Below are 24,239 nucleotides of genomic sequence, written 5' to 3' on the forward strand. Positions count from 1 at the left end.
AGTCCTCTGTCCAAGATATCTGCCAGCCTTGGGCCATCAGACAGCCCTTCCTCAGCTTGGACACTGGGGAAGGAAGGACACAGTGAAAACAGTGGAATGAGGTACAGATTGTAAAACTGACTCTGGAGGTGAGGCCACTAGGAAGGACCGACACCTTTAACGTGGGTGGTGGAACTATCAGATGTTAGGAGGAAAGCTGGTTAAGCTTTAAAGATGAGTGACTAACTGAAAATGAAAACCTCTACTGTGCTGTTTCTGAATTTATCAGAGCCCATGTAATATCACTCAGATGATGAAAGAAGATAAAATTCACCAAGTATCTCAATGATTAAATGTACATGCATAAAAAATTAATAGTAGTTGTCTGACGTTCGTGGTTGGGATTAACTGGTACAAGGCTAAATTAATGGGCATTCTTTTTTGTATTTTCTGGATTCTTCCATAATGAGGATACATTACTCTTTTATAATTTTTTAAAAATCATTAAAAATACGTGATCCCATCTTTCTGGCATCATGGCAGAGTGAGCTTGCCCAGGACTCTCTCCCCTCCAACATACAACAAAAAGGAGCAACCATATTCCAACAGAAAATATCCTAATAGCACAGGAATCCTCAGAGAGTCACAGCAGCCAAACGACAGAGAGTGGAGAGGCTGCAGCCCCTCTCAGAGGAGCTGGACCCAGGTCAGAGAGAACTTGACTCCCTCCCCTAATGACTGGGATCGTTTGCGTGGGAGGCTCTGTAAGGCAAAGAGTGGGGGAAGGGTTGTGCATCCACAGGATCACCCAGGACTCCCTAGCACCCTTGGATCCTAGATGGAAGCCCTCTAATTGGGTGAAAGCTTTCACGTGGGGTGACCTCATCAAGCCAAGACCCCAGGAGGCCAGACAGCCAGAGCTGACCGGAACGGGGTCTGCACGCAAAAGAAAAAGCACCCCGCCCTGTGCCACGCCGTCATGACTGTAGGTCGAGGGCTCAGAATATGTGCCTCTCGACCCCCGTCTAGTGGTGATAGGCTGTAACTGCAACCAAATAATATCACAATGGGCAAAACCCGTACTTCCAGCATCAAACAGTTCCTCAAAGCTCCAGACCAGAGGAAAAACAATAAGTGTCCAGAATTATGTCCTGAGGACTCAGAAATAAGTAAACTAAGCAATAATGAATTCAGAATAGCTATCATCAAAAAACTCAATAAGGTAAAAGAGAATATAGAGAAACAATTCAATGAGTTCAGGAGCTACTTCACAAAAGAGATTGAAACTATAAAGAAGAACCCATCAGAAATACTAGAGACAAAAGACACAACAGAAGAGATAAAAGAAAACGTGGATTCCCTGAATGCTCGTGTGGACACCATGGAGGAGCGAATCAGCATAATCGAAGACGGACATCTTGAATGACTCCAGACAAAGGAGGAGAGAACTGAGACTAAAAAGAAATGAAGAAAGTCTCCGAGAAATATCTGACTCAATGAGGAAATGCAACATAAGAAATATAGGTATCCAAGAAGGGGAAGAGAAGGAGAATGGAGCAGAAAGCATGCTCAAAGAAATAATAGCAGAGAATTTCCCATGTCTAGGGACTGAGAGAGAAATGTGTGTGGAGGAAGTTTTCAGATCTCCTAGATTTGTCAATGTAAAAAGACCTACTGCAAGGCATATAGTAGTAAAACTGGCAAAAGTGAACGACACAGAAAGAATACTCAGGGCAGCAAGGCAGAAGAAAATAACCTACAAAGGAACCCCTATCAGACATTCAGCAGATTTCTCTGCAGAAACCATACAAGCTAAGAGAGAATGGAATGACATACTCAAAACTTTAAAGGATAAAAATCTTCAGCCAAGAATACTCTATCCAGCAAAAATATTCTTCAGATATGAGGGAGAAATTAAATCTTTCCCAAACAAACAAAAGCTAAGAGACTTCGTAGCCATGACATCCCCCCTACAATAAATCCTCAAGAAGGCCTTCATACCTGAAAAAAGATAAAAAGGGAGAAAGGGGTCACAAAATACAGAGTAAAGAGACAGATAGAATCAGAATATGATAACAAATATTCAACTATAGCATTAAGCTAGAGGGAAGGAAAACACCAAAAACAAAGACAATCTTGTCACTTTAACCACCAACTCACAACACAAGTTGGAATAAGATATGAAAATAATAACTTAGGAGGGGAGGAGGAAAGGGACTGAATCAGTGTAGACTAACAAAATAAGAGGTCATTGGAAAATGGACTATGTTATGCACAAGATTCTGAATACAAACTTCAGGGTAGCTGCTGAACTAAAAAGCAGAACAGAGACACAAAAAATAAATAAGGAAAAAAACCTGAGAAACACAGCATAAGAAACTGCAGAAATCAATGGGTAGACCAAAACACACAGGACGAGAAACAAAGGAAATGCAGGAAAACCAGAAAGCGAGTGATAGGATGGCAGCATTAAGCCCTCATACATCAATAATCACCGTCAATGTAAATGGATTTAACTCTCAAATAAAAAGATACAGAGTGGCAAGATGGATTAAAGAACAAGATCCAACAATTTGTTGCCTCCATGAAACACACCTCAGCTCCAATGACAAATACAGGCTCAGAGTGAAGGGGTGGAAGAGGATACTCCAAGCTAATGGCAAACAAAAGAAAGCAGGTGTCACAAGAGTTATATCAGACATAGCAAATTTCAAGATAAGGCAGGTAAAGAGAGACAAAGAGGGGGAATATATAATGATCAAAGGGACACTACATCAAGAAGAAATAACATAAATATCTATGCACCCAACACAGGAGCACCAAAGTTCATAAAACAACTATTAACAAACCTAAGAGAAGATATAAAAAATGACACAATAATAGTAGGTAACCTCAATTCCCCACTCACATCATTGGACAGATCATCTAGACAGAAAATCAACAAGGAAAGACTGGAATTAAACAAAAAGCTAAAACACTTGGACTTAATAGACATATATAGAAACTCCATCCAAAAACAGCAGAATACACATTTTTCTCAAATGCACACGGAACATTCTCAAGGATAGACCATATGTTGGGAAACAAGGCATGCCTCTACAAATTAAAAAATTCAAATAATAACAAGCATCCTCTCCGATCATAATGCTATACAGCTAGAAATTAATTACAAGAAAAAAGCTGAGAAAGGGACAAAGATGTGGAGACTAAACAATATGCTATTGAACAAGCAATAGATCATTGAAGAAATTAAAGAAGAAATCAAAAAATATCTGGAGACAGATGAAAATGATAACATGCCATACCAACTCATTTAGGATACAGCAAAGGCTGTATTAAGAGGGAAATTCATCGCAATACAGGCACATCTTAACAAGCAAGAAAAATTTCAAACAAGCAATCTCCAATTACACCCAACTGAATTAGAAAAAGAAGAACAAACAAAGCCCAAAGTCAGCAGAAGGAGAGAAATAATAAAAATCAGAGCAGAAATAAATGCTATTGAAAGAAAAAAGACAGGAGAAAGGATCAGTGAAACACAGAGCTGGTTCTTTGAGAAGATAAATAAAATTGACAAACCCCTAGCCATACTTACAAAGAAAAAAAGAGAGAAAGCTGAAATAAACAAAATCAGAAATGAAAGAGGAGAAATGAAAACAGACTCCACAGAAATATAATGGATTGTAAGAGAATACTATGAAAAACTATATGCCAACAAAATAGATAACCTAGAGGAAATGGATAAATTCTTAGACTCCTACAACCTCCCAAAGCTAAGCCAAGAAGAAGCAGACAATCTGAACAGACTAATCACAAGGAAAGAGATTGAAACAGCCATCAAAAGCATCCCAAAGAATAAAACGCCAGGACCAGATGGCTTTCCGGGGAATTCTACCAAACTTTCAGAGAGGATTTAATACCTATACTTTTCAAGCTACTCCAAAACATTAGGGAGGATGGAACACTTCCTAACACATTCTACGAGGCCAGTGTCACTCTGATACCAAAGCCTGACAAGGACACCACGAAAAAGGAGAACTACAGGTCAATATCACTGATGAACATAGATGCAAAAATTCTCAACAAAATTTTGGCAACCTGAATTCAGAAATTCATCAAAAGGATCATACATCATGTTCAAGTGGGATTCATACCAGGGACACAGGGATGGTTCAACAACCGTGAATCGATCAACATGATACACCACATCAACAAATTGAGGAAGAAAAACCACATGATCAGCTCAGTAGATGCAGAGAAAGCATTTGACAAGATCCAAGAATGATTTATGATTAAAAAAACCTCTTAACAAAATGGGGATAGAAGGAAATTACCTCAACATAATAAAGGCCATATGTGACAAACCCATAGCCAACACCATACTCAATGGGCAAACACTGAGGGCCATCCCCCTGAGAACAGGAACGAGACAAGGATACCCTGTATCACCACTCTTATTCAATATAGTACTGGAGCTTTTGGCCAGAGCAATAGGCAGGAGAAAGGAATAAAACGAATCCAAATAGGGAGTGAAGAAGTGAAACTCTCACTGTTTCCAGACGACATGATCTTATATATAGAAAACCCCAAAGAATCCATTGGAAAACTACTAGAAATAATCAACAACTACAGCAAAGTTGCAGCTTGTAAAACCAACTTACATAAATCAGTAGTATTTCTATACTTTAATAAACAACTAATAGAAAAAGAACTCAAGAATGCAATACCATTCATCATCACAACAAAAAGAATAAAATATGTTGGGGTGAATTTAACTAAGGAAGTGAAAGACTCATACAACGAAAACTACAAGACTTTCCTGAAAGAAACTGATGATGACATAAAGAGATGGAAAGACACTCCATGCACAAGGATTGGAAGAATAAACTTAGTTAAAATGTCCACACTTCCTACAGCAATCTACAGATTCAACACAATCCCAATCTGGATCCCAATGACATTCTTTACAGAAATAGAACAAAGAATCCTAAAATTCATATGGGGCAACAAAAGACCCCGAATTGCTAAAGCAATCCTGAGAAAACAGAACACAGCTGGAGGCATCACAATCCCAGACTGCAAAACATACTACAAAGCTACAGTAATCAAAACAGCATGGTACTGGTACAAAAACAGGTGCACAGATCAATGGAACAGAATTGAAAGCCCAGAAATAAAACCACACATCTATGGACAGCTAATCTTTGACAAAGGAGCTGAGGGCCTACAATGGAGAAAAGAAAGTCTCTTCAACAAATGGTGCTGGGAAAATTGGAAAGCCACATGTAAAAGAATGAAAATTGACCATTCTTTTTCACCATCCGCCAAAATAAACTAAAAATGTATCAATGACCTAAGGGTGAGACCTCAAACCATAAGGTTTCTAGAAGAAAACGTAGGCAGTACACTCTTTGACATCAGTATTAAAAGGATCCTTTCAGACACCATGTCTTCTCAGACAAGGGAAACAATAGAAAGAATAAACAAATGGGACTTCATCAGACTAAAGAGCTCCTTCAAGGCCAGGGAAAACAGGATTGAAACAAAAAAACAACCCACCCACTGGGAAAAAAATATTTGCAAATCATATATCTGACAAAGGGTTAATCTCCATAATATATAACGAATTCACACAACTCAACAACAAAAAATCAAACAACCCGACCAAAAAATGGGCAGGAGACATGAAGAGACATTTCTCCAAAGAAGATATTCGGATGGCCAATAGGCACATGAAAAGATGTTCATCATCACTGATCATCAGGGAAATGTAAATCAAAACTACACTAAGATATCGCCTTACACCCATTAGAATGGCAAAAATAACCAAAACAAAAAGTAACAAATGTTGGAGAGGTTGTGGAGAAAAAGGAACCCTCATGCACTGCTGGTGGGAATGCAAATTGGTGTAGCCACTATGGAAAACAGTATGGAGATTTCTCAAAAAATTAAAAATAGGAATATTATATGACCCAGCCATCCCACTACTGGGTATCTAGCCAAAGAACTTGAAATCAGCAATTCCAAAAGTCCCATGCACTCCTATGTTATTGCAGCATTATTTACAATAGCCAATACATGGAAGCAACCTAAGTGCCCATCAACTGATGATTGGATAAAGAAGATATGGTATATATACACAATGGAATACTACTCAGCCATAAAAAAGGGTAAAACCGTCCCATTCACAACAACATGGATGGACCTTGAGGGTATTATGTTAAGTGAAATAAGCCAGGTAGAGAAAGACAATCTCTGTATGACTCCACTCACATGTGGAAGTTAAACCTGTAGACAAAGAGAACAGATTAGTGGCTACCAGGGAAAAGAGGGTTGGGGGGTGGGCACAAAGGGTGAAATGGTGCACCTACAACACGACTGACAAACAATAAAGTACAACTGAAACTTCACAAGGTTGTAAACTATCATAATCTCAATAAAATTTTTTTAAAATAAAAAATAAAAACCAGAGGATTCTAGAATGGCAACATCAAAAAAAAAAAAAAAAATGTGGTCCGAGGTATTCTCAGGTGATTCTATGAGAAGATTAGTGTTGGGGTCAATCCTGTTTTGTTTTGTTGCAGATATTTAGAGTCTGGAGTTTCACAAATTTAGGCTTGAATCCAATCTCTGCCACTTAGTAGCTCTCTAATCTATAAATGTCCCTGGTATTCCAGGGCCGTGTTCACAAGGTCCCCACCCAAGTCAGCAGAACCTCCTTGCCTCCCAGCCTCCCATCAGTCTACTAAAGGCCTTACCAATGATGACCAGGAGGAAACACAGAGTGGCTACACCTCCTGTTATGTAGAACAGGATGCTGATGTGGTAGGCAAGCTTGTCCCGGTCTTCAATGTTGGGTACCAAAAGAGGAGGGACCAAGAATCCAAGTCCATTTCCAAGCTATAGAAGACAGAGACAATCAATCACAGTTACCAATGGCCAAGAGATGACAGCACAAATTTAAAGAGACTCCTAATAAGAAGCAAAAATCCCAAATTCCAGTCCTTTTTAACACCCAAACAGGATGCTCCCTTAACCCCCCCTTAAGACACCAGAGAGATCTCTCTTTTGATTGACAACTCAACTCACGTACCCCTGACCACTCTCACTATCAATACCTATTGAAAAACATTATGGTTGGGGATCTCAATGCAGACTGGCCCTTCTATAGCTGTAAAGTAATGAATAGTGGTTACTACACTCCCATCTGTATGATAGAGTAAAACAATGTTGATTTGTTTTCCTACCACTTAAATGCTTGATTTCAGTGAATCTGTTACCCTGGAGCTGAGAGACCAGCTGAGGGAAAAGTTCTACACCCAAAACCACAAGAACTTACATTCAGTAAGAGATGGAAGCCTCAGTTCTTACCACATTTACAAACATGACAGCTTAAGTTCACTGTGTAAAGAACTTAGTGATTTATAAAACATCTGTAGTGTGAAGTCACATGCAACTGCATAAATTTATACACACAGGACATGGACACATGCAAACTGGATATAAACACACATACACACACACAACACACACACACACGTGCACGCACCAACAGATTAAAACATCTCATATCTGCGTAGAAGTTCAAATTCCAGGGACCTGACAGATAACGTGAGGTGGGTGTTTCCGAGGTCAGAGATGCCTTGATTCAGTAGTGACTAGCTGTCATATGACTCCCAGAAGCCCTTTTGCCACACGTAACACCAAGGCAGAAACTGGAAAATAGCCTGAGAACCCAGGCAAGCCTCAGATTCTAAGAGTGAAGCAAGATGAGTAGGTCTTCTGTCTTAAGGTGCCACTTCTCCTTTATTGTATTTGAAAGGACCTGCAGGTAGAGAAGCAATTTGCTTTCACGCCACATTGTACGCAGGTTCTAGGTACTTCCACTTTAGGCATCTCTGCCGCAAGCATTTCACTGCAAACATTTTTGCGGCATATCTAATTTTTCATAATGCAACTTTGCTGTAAGAGATAACATAACTGATTGAGAGTTTGGTTTTAACTGTTTGACAGTTTAGTTTCATTTCTTCATGGACACAGTATTGCCATGTTATATTATATAAATCTTAGCTCCACATTCCCGTAGAACTTTGGGACGTCTATCAACAGACATGTGACAATATGCCAAGAACAAACAGTGTAGACGGCTTTTCACAAGCAATTCAAAGCTCAGTTACAAATATGCATCCTATGGAAACTGATATCTCTCTTAATGAAGGAGCACATTTTAGTGAAAAATAAAAAGTGTGATGGATGCCGAACAAGGAGACCAATCAACAAGCAAAAAAAAAAAAACAAAAACGTAGACTACTATGAATGAAGGACTTTGAAGACAAGTGCTTAGGCCCAACCCACAAAATAAAGTCAGTTATTTGCACAGTATTGCCATGAATCTATACACATTTTAAATGTATTCAAATATTTTGTATTTTGAAAGTCTTTAATCTTGTTATTCATTTTTCATGTTTCATTATGTCCCTCTTTTATTTTTTGTGATTTTTTTATCTCTTACAGCAAAACTGTCCTATGACCAATTAGTTACGTGGCAAAAGTGCTTGCAGCGAAGATGTCTACAGCAACGATGCTTATGGGAAAATATCAGACATACACAACACCATTCAGCAGCTGCCAATCTGTTGACTGTCTACACTGGTCTTCCAGCCTGTCAATTACACCCACTCAGGATGGTCACTAGTGGTCCTCAGCTCTGGAATATTCACAAAAGTCACCATCAATAGGCTCAGTATAGGGTTCTTCCGATGTATGCCAGTATATAATCGACAAATCAAACCGATCTTTAAAGCATCTCCTATGTGAAAAGTGTTCTGCTAGATTTTAGGAGGCACCAAGACATATATGGCAAGGTTCTTGCCTTCAAGGAGCTTTATATTCTAGGGGGGCAGGGGGCATTTAAAATGAAGATACAAAAGATAACATAAATGGAGATATTTGTGGGTTGAAATTATAGAATATTATAGTTTGAAAGTTCCTTTGTCATCCTCTACTACAACCGATTATTAGTGGGACAAACGGAGGCTAAGTGAGGCTAAACTCTAGAGGTTAAGTGACTTGTTGAGGTCACGCACACAGAGTTGAGGTGATAAAACAGATATCCTGGCTTCTCAAGCCAGTGCCTCCTCCACTGGGCCTGGTGGTGCCCTCTGGGACCAAGGGCCTTAAGAAAGGCCCAGGTGAGCAGGCTTCTCCAGAAGAGAAGATACTTCACATCCTCGGATCTGTATCCAATCATACCTGGCCTTAGCCTAAGCACTTCAGAGTCGGAGATCTAGAAGTTAAATAGAATGCCCAGGGTCCCTGTGGCAAGAATGAGGGAAGATATAGGACATCACCCAAGGCTCTTTCATTCTTTCATCCCCAAAGGACCCTGATGTAGGATAACCTAATCTGCAGGAATCTTCTGCCCCGAGAAATAAGTCCTCCCACCTGGCTCTACACTGCCTGCCCGAACCCTCAGAGGCGTCTACACACCAAGGCTGAGTGAGTTTCATTCCACCTCAAGTCCAGCACTGAAGCCTTCTCCAGCCAGCAGGACCAAGCAGCCAGCCACAGGGGCCCAAGGTAACCCTGTTCAGATAGCGACGCTGTCTCAAGTGACCTTTCTTCAGGAGGAAATTGGTGTTGGAACTACTTTCATGCACAATGCAGAACACCAAAACATAGGGATTAGACTGCAGACTGCTGTCTCTTTTGTTTTTTCAAGACTTATTTTTTTACTTTTTCTTGAGAGCCGTGTTCAGTGAGAATGTATGGATGTACTCCCAGCTCCCAGTTCCTAAGTCTGTTCCTTAGCAGGCGCTCAGTCATGTGGCTGGACATATGGACAGATGAACACTGGTGGAAAATTTTGTCTACTCAAAGCTGACCATATCATACAGGTCTGCCCATGGCGAGTCCATGTTCTATCTACAAACCAAATAGTAGAATCAACTGTGAAATGGTAAGGGAAAAAATGTGTACAGGGGAGAGTTGGGAGAGGGTAGGATGGCCAACCATTTCTTGAGCATCTACTATGCACCAGGTATCTAATATAATTTATCATTTTTATTTAACCAAAGAAGCTTACAACACAGACAAAAATGAGGGAAACGGATGGTCAGCACCCTGTCCAAGGTCACACAGGCAGCTAGCAGAAGAGCTGAGCCCCTAAACCAGTTCTGTCTGACTCCAGAACCTGAGTTCACCTCCCGCCTCCCATGAATTAGTGTGATATTAGTCAACACAGAAGCCTATATTTTCACCCATTTGAGCTCTGGCAAGCACTCAATAGGACACCACCTGGGTAAAACTCAGAAACCTTCCAAGAGGGTGATATTGCCATTATGGTGGAGTAAGCTGTTCCCTTAGTCTCTTCCCTCCAAGACATAACCAAATGGATATTCATTAAGCAACAGAGGATTCCCTAGAAAGAACACTAGGATGTCTGAGATTCATGCAGCCACACATCTGAAGATGGGGGTACTGGATACCTGGGAAGCAGTGGAAATAGGTGACCAGATTCCCTTCCCCACCCCAGTGGCAGCAATGTAGATCACAGATCCTCACACATCAGCCGCCATGCAACTGTAAGAGGAGGCAGGGGAGCAGGCAGGCCTACACCTGAACACTTTCACTTTTGGAATTGCAGTCAGCCAGTGAGAATGTTCCACATTCACTGTCGTGGCTAAGCCACCACACAGGCACCCCTACCTTGCACAGCAGCTGAGGTGTACTGCCTGTGAATGCAGAGTGGGCCCACACATGTGAAAGAAAGCCCCCCTCCCCTCCTGCCTAGGGCACCATCTCCAACAGTCCCTGGCCAAAGCAGCAGTTCCACACCAGAGTGCCTGTGCATGCGTGTGTGACCTGCCAAGAGGCTGTGGCCAGCAGCAAATGCAGATGAGCCCTATCGATACCACTTCCAGCAGCTACGTAGAGGATTCAGAAAGCACAGCTCCTGCCGCCCCTCCCAGAGGTGGCAGGTGGAATCTGCAACCTGATACAACCACTATGTGCCAGCAAAGGATCACTTCATCAAACACCATGAAGAACTACATTAACGCCTCAGAGCAGAAAGAAAATTACAAGTCTCCAAAAATCAATCCTGAAGTCACAGAAATTTACAGACTAAATGACAGAGAATTCAAATAGTTGTCATAAATAAATTCAATGAGTTACAAGAAAACTCAGACACACTTCAATGAACTCAGGAATAAAATTAATGAGCACAAGGAATTCTTCACCAAAAAGACCAAAACTCTAAAAAAAAAACAAACAGAAATTCTGGAGGTGAAGAACACAATTAATGAGATAAAAACAATCTAGAAACCTTAAAAAACAGAGCTGACATTATGGAGGACAGAATTAGTAAGTTAGAGGACAGAAGTATAGAAATGCATCAGGTAGAGGAGGAGTGAGAAGTTAGACTTAAAAAAATGAAGAAACTCTGAGATATATCTGATTCAATTAGGAAATGCAACGTAAGGCATTCTGAGAGAGAAGAGAGGGAGAAAGGAGCAGTGAGCTTGTTCAAAGAAATAACAGCTGAGGAGCTCCCAAACCTGGGGAAAGAAGTGGACTGACAAGTATATTAAGTCAACAGAACTCCTAATTACATCAATGCAAAAAGACCTTCTCCAAGGCATGTAATAGTAAAACTGACAAAAGTCAATGACAAGGAAAAAATATTAAGGGCAGCAGGCAGAAGAGAATAATCTACAAAAGAACTTCTATCAGGCTTTCAGCAGAAACTTTACAGGCTAGGAGTGTTTGGAATGATATGTTCAAATTATGGAAAAACGAAAACTTTCAGCCAAGAATAATCTATTCAGCAAAATTATCCTTCAGATATGGTGGAGAAATAAAAGCTTTCCCAGATAAACAAAAGCTGAGGGAGTTCATCACCTCTAGACTTCCCTTACAAGAAATGATCAAGGATGCTCTCTTACTTGAAACAAAATGGCAAAGGTTTACAAAGCCTTGAGCAAGTAATAAAAAGACAAAATCATAAAAGTGCAGCTCTGCATCAGAAGTGGTTAGCAAACACTTAATTATAACATAAAAGATAAAGGGAAGGAAAGTATCAAAAATAACTACAATGTCTTCATTTTAATCACAAACTCTCAACACAAAACAGAATAATTTGGAACAACAATAACTTAGAAGGGGAAGAGGAAATGGATGGAACCTGCTTAGGCTAATGGAAATAAGAGGCTATCAGAAAATGGACTATCTCATCAGAGAGGTCTTTTATACAAACCTCATGGTAACCACTAAACAAAAAATCAGAGCAGAGATACAAATCATAAATAAAAATAAAACTCAGAAAACCATCACAGAATACCACCAAACTGAAACGGCAGTCAGAAAAACAAGGGCAATAGGGAACAACCAGAAAACAAGAGATAAAATGGCAGGATTAAGCCCGCATATATCAATAATCACTCTAAATGAAAATGGATTAAATTCTCCAATCAAAAGACACAGAGTGGATCGATGGATTAAAAAACAAGACCCAGCAATATGCTGCATCTAGGAAACACATCAGCTCTAAAGACAAAATAGGCTCAGAGCTCAGAGTGAAGGGATGGAAGATGATACTCCAAGCAAATGGCCAGCAAAACAAAGCAGGTGTTGCCATACTTATATCAGACAAGACAGACTTCAAGATAAAAAAGACAATGAGAGTGACAGAGAGGCAGTATATAATGATAAAAATGATATTCCACCAAGAAGACATAAAACTTATGAATATATATGCACCTAACATAGGAGGACCAAAGTATACAGAGCAACTATTAACAAACATAAAGGAGGAAATTGACAGCAACAAAATAATAGTAGGACACCTCCACACCCCACTTACATCAATGGATAGATCATCCAGGTAGAAAGTCAATAAGGAAATAGTGCATTTAAATGAAACACTTGAGCAGATGGACTTCACAGATATATATAGAACATTCCATGACAAAACAGCAGAATATTCTTCTCAAGTGCACATGGAACATTCTCAAAGATAGACCATTTGTTGAGAAACAAGACAAACTTCAATAAATTTTAGAAGATAGAAGTTATATCAAGCATCTTTTCTAAACACAATGCTATAAAATTAGAAGTCAACTACAAGAAGAAAGCTGGGAAAGTCATAAATATGTGGAGACTAAACAACATGCTACTGAACAACCATTGGATCAATGAACAAATCAAAGGAGAAATAAAAAATACCTGGATCAAATGAAAATGAAAATAAATCATACCAACACTTACGGGAGGCAGCAAAAGTGGTTCTAACAGGGAAATTCATAGCAATACAGGCCCACCTTCACAAACAAGAAAAATCTCAAATAAGTAATCTTAAACTACACCTAACAGAACTAGAAAAAGAAGAATAAACAAAGCTCAAAGTCAGCACAAGGAGGGAAATAATCAAACTAGAGCAGAAATAAATGAAATGGAAACCAAAAAAACCAGCAGAAAGGATCAATTAAACTAAGATCTGGTTCTTTGAGAAGATAAACAAAATTGACAAACTCTTAGCCAGATTTACCAAGAAAAAAAGAGAGAAGGCTCAAATAAATAAAATTAGAAATGAAAGTGGAGAAGTTACAACAGATACCACAGAAATACAAAAGATTATAAGAGAATACTATGAAAAGTTAAATGCCAACAAATTCGATAACCTAGAATAAATTCTTAGACTCATATAACCTCCCAAAACTGAATCAAGAAGAAATAGAGAATCTGAATAGACCAATCATAAGTAAGGAGATTGAAACAGTAATCAAAAACCTCCTAAAAAACCAAAGTCCAGGACCAGATGGCTTCTCTGGAGAATTCTACCCAACATTCACAGAAGATTTAATACCTATCCTTCTCAAACTATTCCAAAAAATTGAAGAAGATGGGACACTTCCTAATTTATTATATGAGGCCAACATCACCCTGAAACCAAAAGGAGACAAAGACAACATAAAGAAGAAAAATTACAGGCCAATGTCACTGATGAACATAGATGCAAAAATCCTCAACAAAATATTGGCAAACCAAATGCAGCAATACATTAAAAAGATCATACACTGTGATGAAGTGGAGTTTAGTTTAGAAGTGAAGTGAAGTTTAGATCAGGGATGCAGGGATCAATCAATGTGATATACCACAATAACAAAATGAGGACTAAAAATCACATGATCATCTCAATAGATGCAGACAAAGCATTTGACAAGATCCAACAGCCATTTATGATAAAAAAAAAAAAAAACCTCTCAATAAAGTTAGTATAGAAGGAATGCACCTCAATGTAACAAAGGCCATATATGACAAACCCACAGCCAACATCATACTCAATGGTGTAAAACTGAAAGCCATCCCTCTGAGAACAGGAACAAGACAAGGGTGTCCACTCTCACCACTCTTATTCACCATAGTACTGGAGGTTTTGGCCAGAGCAATAAGGCAAGAAAAAGAAATAAAAGGTATCCAAACTGGAAAGGAAGAAGTGAAACTCCTGCCGTATGCAGATGACATGATCCTATATATAGAAAACCCTAAATAATACATCAGAAAACAATTAGAAATAATCAACAACTATAGTAAAGTTGCAGGGTACAAAATAAACCTACAAAAATCAGTTGGATTTCTACACACTAATAATGAACTAGCAGAAAGAACTCAATAATACAATCCCATTTACAATCACAACAAAAAGAATTAAATATCTAGGAATAAAATCAACCAAGGAGTGAAAGACCCATACACTGAAAACTATAAGACATTATTGAAAGAAATCGAAGATGACATAAAGAAATGGAAAGATATTCCATGTACACGGATTGAAAGAATAAGTATAGTTAAAATGTCCGTACTACCTAAAGCAATCTACAGATTCAGTGCAATCCCAATCAGAATCCCAACAATATTCTTCATGGAAACAAGACAAAGAATCCTAAAATTTATATGGAACAACAAAAGACCCCAAATAACTAAAGCAATCCTGAGGAAAAAGAACAAAGCTGGAAGCATAACAATCCCTGACTTCAAAATATACTACAAACCTATGGTAAACAGACTCACAGATCAATGGAACAGAATTGAAAGCCAAGAAACAAAATCATACATCTATGGACAGCTAATCTTCAACAAAGGAACCAAGAACATACGATGGAGAAAGGAAATTCTCTTCAGTGAATGGTGTCGGGAAAACTGAACAGCCACATGCAAAAGAATGAAAGTAGACCATTATCTTATGCCATACATGAAAATTAACTCAAAATGGATTAAAGATTTGAATGTAAGACCTGAAATCACAAAACTCCTTGAAGAAAATATAGGCAGTATATTCTTTGGCATCAGGCTCAGCAGCATCTTTTCAAATACCATGTCTGCTCAGGCAAGGGAAACAAAAGAAAAAAATTAGCAAATGGGATTATATATGACTAAAAAGCTTCTGCAAGGCAAAGGAAATCATGAGCAAAATAAAAAGACCACCCACCAACTGGGAGAAAATATTTGCAAATCACGTATCCAAAAAGGCGTCGATATTCAAAGTATATAAAGAACTCATACAACTCAACAATAGAAAAACAAACTGGGGCTGGCCCTGTGGCCAAGTGGTTAACTTCGTGCACTCTGCTTCAGCAGCCCAGGGTTTTGCCAGTTTGGATCCTGCGTGCGGACATGGCACCGTTCATCAAGCCATGCTCATCAAGCCATGTTGAGGCGGCATCCCACATAGCATGACCAGAGGCACTCACAAATAGAACATACAACTATGTACTGGGGGGGCTTTGGGGAGAAGAAGAAGAAAGCAAAAAACAAACAAACAACTCAATAAAAAAAAATGGGCAGAGGATATGAACAGACATTTTTTCCAAAGAAGATACAGATGGCCAACAGGCACAAGAAAAGATGTTCAACAACACTAATTATTAGGGAAACTCGAATCAAAACTACAATGAGATATCACCTTATACCTGTCAGAAGGGCTATAATTAACAAGACAAAAAATAGCAAATTTTGAAAACGATATGGAGAAAAGGGAACGCTCATGCGCTGCTGGTAGGAATGCAAACTGGTGCAGCCACCATGGAAAACAGTATGGAGATTTCTCAAAAGATGAAAATTAGAAATACCATATGATCAAGGTATCCCACTAACAGGTATTTATCTAAAGAACATGAAATCAAAAATTCAAAAAGATTTATGCTCCCATATGTTCTCTGCAGCATTATTCACAATAGCCAAGATGTGGAAGCAACCCAAGTGCCCATCAATTGATGAACAGATAAAGAAGACGTGAAGTGTATATATATACATACAATGGAATACTACTCAGCCATAGAAAAAGACAAAACGGTCCCATTGGCAACATCATGGATGGACACTGAGGGTATTATGTTAAGTGAAACAAGCCAGACAGAGAAAAACAAACACTGTATGACTTCACTCAGATGTGGAAGATAAACACATGGATAAAGAGAACAGATTAGAGGTCACCAGAGGGGTGGCGGGGGTGGGGGAGAAAGGGGTAAAGGGGCACATATATATGGTGACACATAAAAATTAGACTATTGGTGATGAGCACAATGCAGTCTATACAGAAATTGGTAAATATTAGTGTACACCTGAAATTACACAATGTTATAAACCATTAGGCCTCAATAAAATAATTGAAAAAAAATGAGGACAATACTGGTAACAGTTATCTACATTTACCATACATATGTCAACATTATAAAATTTCAAGACCTATATGTTTATGTCAACAGAAAAAAAATTAATTCCAAGAGATGGGAGAGTGCTGTCGTGGGAGGGTGGTGCAGGCATCTTCCTGGGCTCACAGAAAACAGAGCCCCAGGCCATGAAGGTGGATGATTAAAAATCACTGCTAACTGGTTTTGACTTGGCTTATGTCGCAACATAGGTTCTAGTTTTATCATCCTTAACAAAATACAAAGACACCGGCAAAACACACGATACCACACTCAAACAAAGTCAGAGTCTTAGCTCTTCAGGAATGCGTTGCTGTCGTTGGTGCCGTTGAGTGGATTCCGACTCCTAAGGACCTGGAGGACAGCAGAGCAGAACCCTGCTCGGTCTTTTGCACCATCCTCTCACCTTCTGGTGCTCTATCAGATAATGCTCGTCTGCTATTCATAGGGGTTTCATGGCCAACTTTTTCAGAAGTGGGTGGCCAGTTCCTTCTTCCTAGTCTGTCTTAGTCTGGAAGCTCCGCTGAAACCTGTCCACCAGAGGTGACCCTGCTGGTATGTGAAATAGCAGTGGCATAGCTTTCAGCATCACACAAACACACAGCCGCCACAGTATGACAACTGACAGATGGGTGGTGTGGTTCCCTGACTGGGAAACAAACCCACATTGCAAGGTGAGAGCACTGAACCTTAACGACTAGACCACCAGGGCTGGCCTTCAGAAGCCTACTTTTTAAAAACTGCTTTTACAGGAGAGTTAGGTTCTCTTCATTTCTACATAGCCCATAGCAGTATTTCACCAGCCCGAACTGCACTGTGATCTCTCAGGTCTGGGGTTGGTCCTGAGTACCTGTTTTCATACGCAGGCAATCCTTATCACCCATCAAGGGATTCTGGGAGACACTGGCCTCACAAAAATTATGGCATGGGCCCCCTAACAGCTTCCTTGTGGCTGTGCTCCCAGCCATTCTCCTCGCTGCAGTCAGGGATACTTGGAAAATGTGATCAGATCATGTCCTTAAGATGCTTAAAACCCTGCAGTGACTTCCCCTTCTTAGAAATGAGCGGGAAAAATCCTAAACACACCCACAAAGTTCTGCTCGTGGGGTCGTCTGCCCCTGGTCGACTATTTGCTCCCTGAGACCCAGCCACACTGACCTCCTTTCTGTCTTTCAAATGTCCCAAGCGCCCTCGTGCCAGAAGACTACAGGGATCTTGCACCAGCTCCTCTCAGTTTTGCACCAGACTGCAGTGCCCTCCCTGCTCCGTGTCACCTAGTAAACGCAGACATCCTTCAGGCCTGAGCTCAAGTCACACTTCCTCAGGGAAGCTTTCTCCAGTCCCTCAACCCAGGTCAGGTCCCCTCACAGAGGTAGTTTTATGTTTGTAGGATTATTCAATAAACATCTGTCTCCCCAACCAGACTATAAGCTCCATGAGGGCAGGGCTCACATTTATCTCTGGAGCCTAGGACATAACAACACCAACTGGTGAATTGTGTGGCACTTTCCACAGGGTATCTCAATCCTCACAACAACCCCAGAAAGAGGGGTCTAACACTGTCCCAATTTCACAGATGATGCAGCTGAGGTGCAGAAAGGTGAAGTGACCTGACCACGGCGACAGACATACAGTAGCAGAGCTCAGTTTCACACACAGCGGTTCTGAATCCAGAGCCTGCGCACCAATCAGCACCGCCCACTTCACCCCAAAGGCAGGTGTTTAACAAAAATGTGAGGAATGAGAGGCAGCCTGGGATACTCGATTTTCATTTTCTCTCTTATTTCTGCTCTTTCCACAAACTCCAGGGTGATAGCTAAACACTGCTGCAAGCTAGCGGTCATGGGCACTTTCAGAGCAAATGGCACAATTACAAACACTCCTGTGCAGCCCGAGGGCCTGGGTGACAGGAGAAGCCTTGCTCTGTGTAATGCACCACCTGTCATTCTGGCTCACGCGTTTGGCAGAGCAAGAATAAAACCAGAAAACCACCGGGCTGCCTCTGGGATAAGATGCCACCCCTAACCCATCACACAACACAACACGCATTATATCGGCTCCGAGACCCCCAGAACCACCGTTCTCCAGAATTTCAGGGCTCCCAGGAGCTGGCTCCCTGGCACTGAGGGTCAAAAATGTCCCCTTATTGGGTCAGCAGCTTTCCCCTCAGCAGAGCCCCTGGGCTTGAACCCTCACTTCAAACTGGGTCTCCTTGTGACCTATGGGGCTTACCTTGCTCCTTGAGGAGCTCACACCCGGAGGTCACACCCCTGTTGTTCACTTTGTGGTTTATTTTTGTTTTTGGGGGTGTATTTTTTTGAGGAAGATTAGCCCTGAGCTAACTACTGGCAGTCCTCCTCTTTTTGCTGAGGAAAGCTGGCCCTGAGCTGACATCCATACCCATCTTCCTCTACTTTATATGTGGGACGCCTACCGCAGCATGGCATGCCAAGCCGTGCCATTTCCGCACCTGGGATCCGAACCAGAGAATGTCAGGCCGCAGAGAAGCGGAAGTGCACACTTAACCGCTGCGCCACCTGGCCGGCCCCTGTTGTTCACTTTGAAATGAACCCCTCACCTTTCCTTCTTTCCATCCCAACCTTCCTTGGAGACATCCTCACTGGAATACAGTGGTCAAGGGCTCAGGCTCTGGAGTCGGAGAGATCTGAGTTCAAATCCCAGCGCTACCAGTTACTAGCAGTCTGACCTTGGCAAGTTAATTCACCTCTTAGTGCCCGCTTCCTAACCCAGAAAAGGAAGATGATATCACCTAGTCAAACTATCGAGCTCGCGGGGTTGTTCTGAGGACTAAATGAGCTCACTTGAAGGGACTGCTCAGCAGGATGCTCTACACCGACGAGGCACTCACGCCGACGTGCAAGCTTGGCTCTTCCAGCCCGCACACCCTCACCCAGCGATGGCGCCCGGCAGGAGCGGAGAGGCTGCTGGGACTCACAGGACGCGCTTGGTTTCTTTATGGCAGTCAGGCAAACCCCCCGCCCCAGTTCTCGTCCTCTTCCTTCCCCGGCTCCTGCCCCTTCTCTCTGCTCTTTCTCAGCTCTCTGTCACCTCCGACTCTGCCCTCTCGCGTCCTCTCCGTCCCAGACCCTCCCAGGCCTCCCCGGAAGCCCACTTTGAATGTGCCCCGTCTCCTTCAAGCGACCCGGGTCTCTCTCCGTCACCCTGCACAGCGTATTCAGGGGCACGTTCCTCGGAGCTGCACTGCCAACAAAGCCCCCGCTCAAGACCTTCAAGGAGTCGGCCCTCCCAGAGGGAGCACGGAAGTCCAAACCCCTCAGCCTGCTGCTCTTGGCTTTCTTCACCTAGTTTCCAGTCTGTCTCCACCCACTTCCCTCCAGGTCCCTGGTTCTCCAGCCAGATTGGACGAGTCACGATTCCAACCTTTCCACCTCTGGCCTCCACCTTGATCCGAGCAGTCGCCTTGCTTGGAAAGGTTTCCCTCTCAGTCCTTCAGAGCCCGTCTCAGCGTCAGTTCCTTCACTGAGTCTTCCTCGGTTATCCAAGCTAGTGAGATCTGCTTGCCCCAAACTTCTCTAATCCTTTGGTGTTCAGCCATTCCTCTGACACTAGTCTGGAGCCTGGGAACCAGAACAGGGGCTTACTCCATAAATGGCTGTCGAATGAATGGGCTGCAGTTAACCAGACCGTCAGGAAAACATTAGTTCCCTTCCGCAGCAGCCCTGAGCCCAGACCCAGGGAAAGACGTGGGTGGAAACTTAATCCCAGACAAGGTTCTCACAGAAAGTCTGCTATTTAAAAGCGTGATTGAGGGTCCTTTAAAGCCCACTTAAACACTTGACACTTAAAGCCCATCAACCCTTAGAAGCAGGAGGCCACCCCCACAAGGGTGTCTTTACATGATGCACGGCTAGGTACGTGGTGTATCTACACATCTCTGGGTACACTAGCAATGGGATTACAGTCCAAAGATTAATCAGAAGCTAAGGTTCACAGAGATGGCGTTTGGGAATTATCTTCTGAAGAAAGAGATGACTTCTACAATTGTGCAGCTCAAACCTAAGAAGTATTTCCAGTTTCCTCTACAGCATACAAGTTGGGCACAGGAGCAGTTTGCTGTATTCCAAGAGTTTACCACCAAAAGTAAGCAGAGGCAAGGTGGAATGACACAGGGAAGACCTCAAATTTGGGGTGCCCCAAGATCAGATATGGAGGCCACTGGAAGTACACTGATCAACTTCTCACCCTCAAATCTACACACAAATTTACTGAGCCCCTACTGATACTAAGCACCACACCAAAGGGTAGAGGAGACAAGGCGCTCACACCACCAAGCTTATAGACATCTAATATACCTTGATCTTGACCTACAGCCTTGGTGCTGGGTTTCCTCCTCATCTTTGGGGAGTGCAAGGTGGCTGAAGAGCAGGGGAACCCTAGGCTGTAAATAGAGAAGATGCTAAGTTTAGGGGAGGGGTCTGAGTTCTACAGGGAAATCTTTTGATTAAAACAAAAAAGGATGCTGACAAAGAGCTTTATTTATTTTTTTCAGCTGAGCCTCATAGTTGTGGCCACTTTCAGTCATCAACTCAGGAGGCTCCTGGTACACACACCCCTCCTTGTAAGGGTTGGTCTTCCTCTTGAAATTGTCCTCATGGTGACATCTGCAAGGGTCAGTGCAGGTCCACATGAGGGCAGACGTGAAGCCTCTTCTGCCTCCCCTTTCACCGAGAGCCCGTGTCATGCCGGCTTCACCACTCAAACGTCCCTCCGTCTGAGGGTGCTGGCCGCCAACGACCATAGGCTCATAGAACTTCCCCAGGGACTCAGCTGGGAAAGAGGAAAAACGAGACGGAATCTTTTGAACCAACAGGACAGCCAAGGCACAGAATGCAGAGCTGACTTTCTCCAAGCTTTTCACATTTGAAATAGCCAACATGCAAAGCTCCGCTCAAATGCTTGGGTACTTCCCACCAATTCTGTCCCAGACACCAGCACGCAGCAGCCAACAGATGGACCATACTGTCCTGTGCTCAACTGTACCACTCCCTGCCTTTGACAGCAGGTCGTAAAACAGCCCAAAGCAGAAGAATTGTCTCCTTTGTCTGCGATGTCACACGCTGTCATTCCCAAAAGTACTTCTTGTGACAATAAATATTTCTAATCCTCCCAAGTTTTCTTCTCAGTCTGGTTGCGCTCGCTTAGTGACAGCCCTCTCATTGCCATTTTCAGAGTTGAAACTCAGACCCTGGGGGTTACTCACGGGCAGGCCCTGGAAGAGTTGTTGCTTAAAGGGCTGCCATGAGCCAGACCCACTTCCTCTTATTTCAGGGTGTGTCTCCAGAAACAGACAGCGTGAGCCCCCTGTGGTTTTTTCCTAAAAAGCCAACTTCACAAGTTAACTAACCCTACCTCATGATCCCAGAGAGAAATCTGGAAAGAAAAAGAAATCTAAGCCTTGTACCAGGAAAACTATTAGTCACCCATATGTAACACCACCCCAAGACAGCAGCACCACCAGATCCGGCCCTGAGATTTAGCGAGTTACTCAGGGGCCTACTTACAGGAGAACATCTGCCAATAGCCTGCTCTGAAGCCAGCGCCCCTCCTACGTGGCCTGACATTTCCAGCATCATCCCTCCCTCAATGACGCCCTTACAGTCTACTCTCTCTTCCCTTAAAGGGGAACTCGGGGACCTTTGCTTTCCCACTCACTGCTTCAGCCTCAGAGCTCAGAATGTTGCTTGGCACTGAACAGACACTCAGTAAATATTTGCTCAATAAATAAATGAAGGCGGTGGTGCATTGTCTCAGAAAAGCAAAAGTAGCTCTCAAGAACTGACTGTAAAGGTCAGGGTGCTGAGCCCTTTAAATGGAGGGTGTGGCCACTAATCCAAGGTTGTACTTGGTGACAGGGACAGGCCCATGGGAGGAGAGCCCTCATTCACTGGCTCTCATCTGTCACACTACCTGCTGTCCACTGGGGAGACACAGGGAGGCTGGCTGGAGGATGCCATCCAGGACAAGTAGAATTCAAAGAGAGACAAAGACTGAATGGCCCGGGGCCTGTGTGGGTTATCTGCAAGGGACCGCGATCTGGTTCAGGGTGGGGACACCCTAGTAAAAGTCATGGACTTTTGTGGAGTAGCATGAGAATACAGGGCTAGCCATTCCTGGGGCAGATAATGGGCTACCCTCTTCCCTAAGGAGCGAGAGAAGAACTCGAGAGAGAGAAGATGCAACATCTTCACAAGGACTGTCCTACCCCACCAGTCCCCATTCATGACCACTGATCACTGCCACTTGCAACTGTAAGGGGCTTGGGAGAAAAATGTGGTAAGGCTGGGACCTCCAGGCTCTCAGGAGAAAACTTCACAATCTCGGGCCCTATCTCATGATGGTGGGACCTAATCCGTTCCATGCTGTGCCACCACCACCATTTTCCGACATTGACGAGAGAAGCCATTCTAGGCACATTCTTCCCCTACCACACTCCCAACCTCCTAAGGCTGTGGCTGACACGTCATTAAATGGCAATCAGAGAAAATGCTCTGGAATCTTCCTTCTGAAATAGAAGACAATGTCCCAAAGATAACGTGTTATACCAGAACACAAGTCATGCCTCTTTCCATCCAAATGTTCTCAGTCCCTGCTGTGTGCCAGGCATGGCCTCGGTGACATGAGCAAGGTCTTGCAGGGGCTGACTTCTGTCTAGAAGGTGGGGACACTGGGGCCAACCTAACTTATCAGCAGAGAGAGCAGAGAGGTGGGTCTGCTTCAGTTCCCAACGGTGACACATCAGGGAGGAGCAACTGTCAGCAAAACTTCTAGGGACGACAGCTAACATGAAAGGAAGGAGCTGCAAACTAGAGATAGCAGAAAAATTGGTCCAGAGCCGGAGTTTGGTGGGGAGGGAGGCAATAGATGGGGATTCCCTACAGTTACAGAGGGCTTATCTGGAGCCAGCAGCTTCACACACTCTCTCCCTCATTTCACTTTGGCGGCAACGCTGTGAGGCAGGCTTTCTTGTTACGGATAATGAAGCTGATGCCCAGGGAGGGCAGGTGCCATGCTGGGGGCCCAAACAGCTGGCAGCAGAGCTGCACTGCAGTTCCATGGCTTCCACAGCAGGACTTCTCAACTTCAGTGAGCATCAGAATCCCTGGCACAGAATCAAAAACACAGACTCCTGAGTGCCACCCACAGAGGCTAATTCCTGGGGTCTGCCCTGTGCCCAGGATACTGCATTGTTAACAAACACGCCAGATGGTTCTAGTGTTGGGGTTCATGGACCACACTTAAAGACAATTGATCTCAGCTGCCCCAAGGAAAGAAATCCAGAGATAATTCTCAGCAGCTGGCTTCCCTATGCATCCTAGACAGGGATGGTGCCAGACAGCTGTGTGCTCCTATTTAGCTCCTGGGCAGAGAAGAAGTGGTCCTCTGAGTGAGCTCACTGAGGGCTCCACCAACAGGTCCAGCACCAAACAGGAAACCCAGGACAAAGGTCTGAGCAGGCGTGGATTGCTCACATGGCAGCCACCACCCCAAACAAACAGCCTATTGGAATGGGCT

The 24,239-nt window shown here is 42.8% G+C and overlaps 1 protein-coding gene across 3 annotated transcripts in view; it reads right to left on the reverse strand.

Annotated features, from left to right (window-relative positions):
* LOC103541855 (choline/ethanolamine transporter FLVCR2-like) overlaps positions 1 to 24,239 on the reverse strand; it is a 61,784-nt gene that overhangs the window by 19,050 nt on the left and 18,495 nt on the right. For all 3 annotated transcript variants that reach the window (XR_011532905.1, XM_070593652.1, XM_008508750.2), the window contains exon 2: positions 6,738 to 6,879. Coding sequence is in view for 2 of the 3 variants with exons in the window: in XM_070593652.1 (XP_070449753.1) it covers positions 6,738 to 6,879 (142 nt within the window). In the remaining variant the exon portion in view is untranslated. The remainder of the gene's footprint in view (positions 1 to 6,737; positions 6,880 to 24,239) is intronic.

Source organism: Equus przewalskii, chromosome 25, assembly GCF_037783145.1.
Source record: "Equus przewalskii isolate Varuska chromosome 25, EquPr2, whole genome shotgun sequence".
Classification (NCBI taxonomy): domain Eukaryota; kingdom Metazoa; phylum Chordata; class Mammalia; order Perissodactyla; family Equidae; genus Equus; species Equus przewalskii.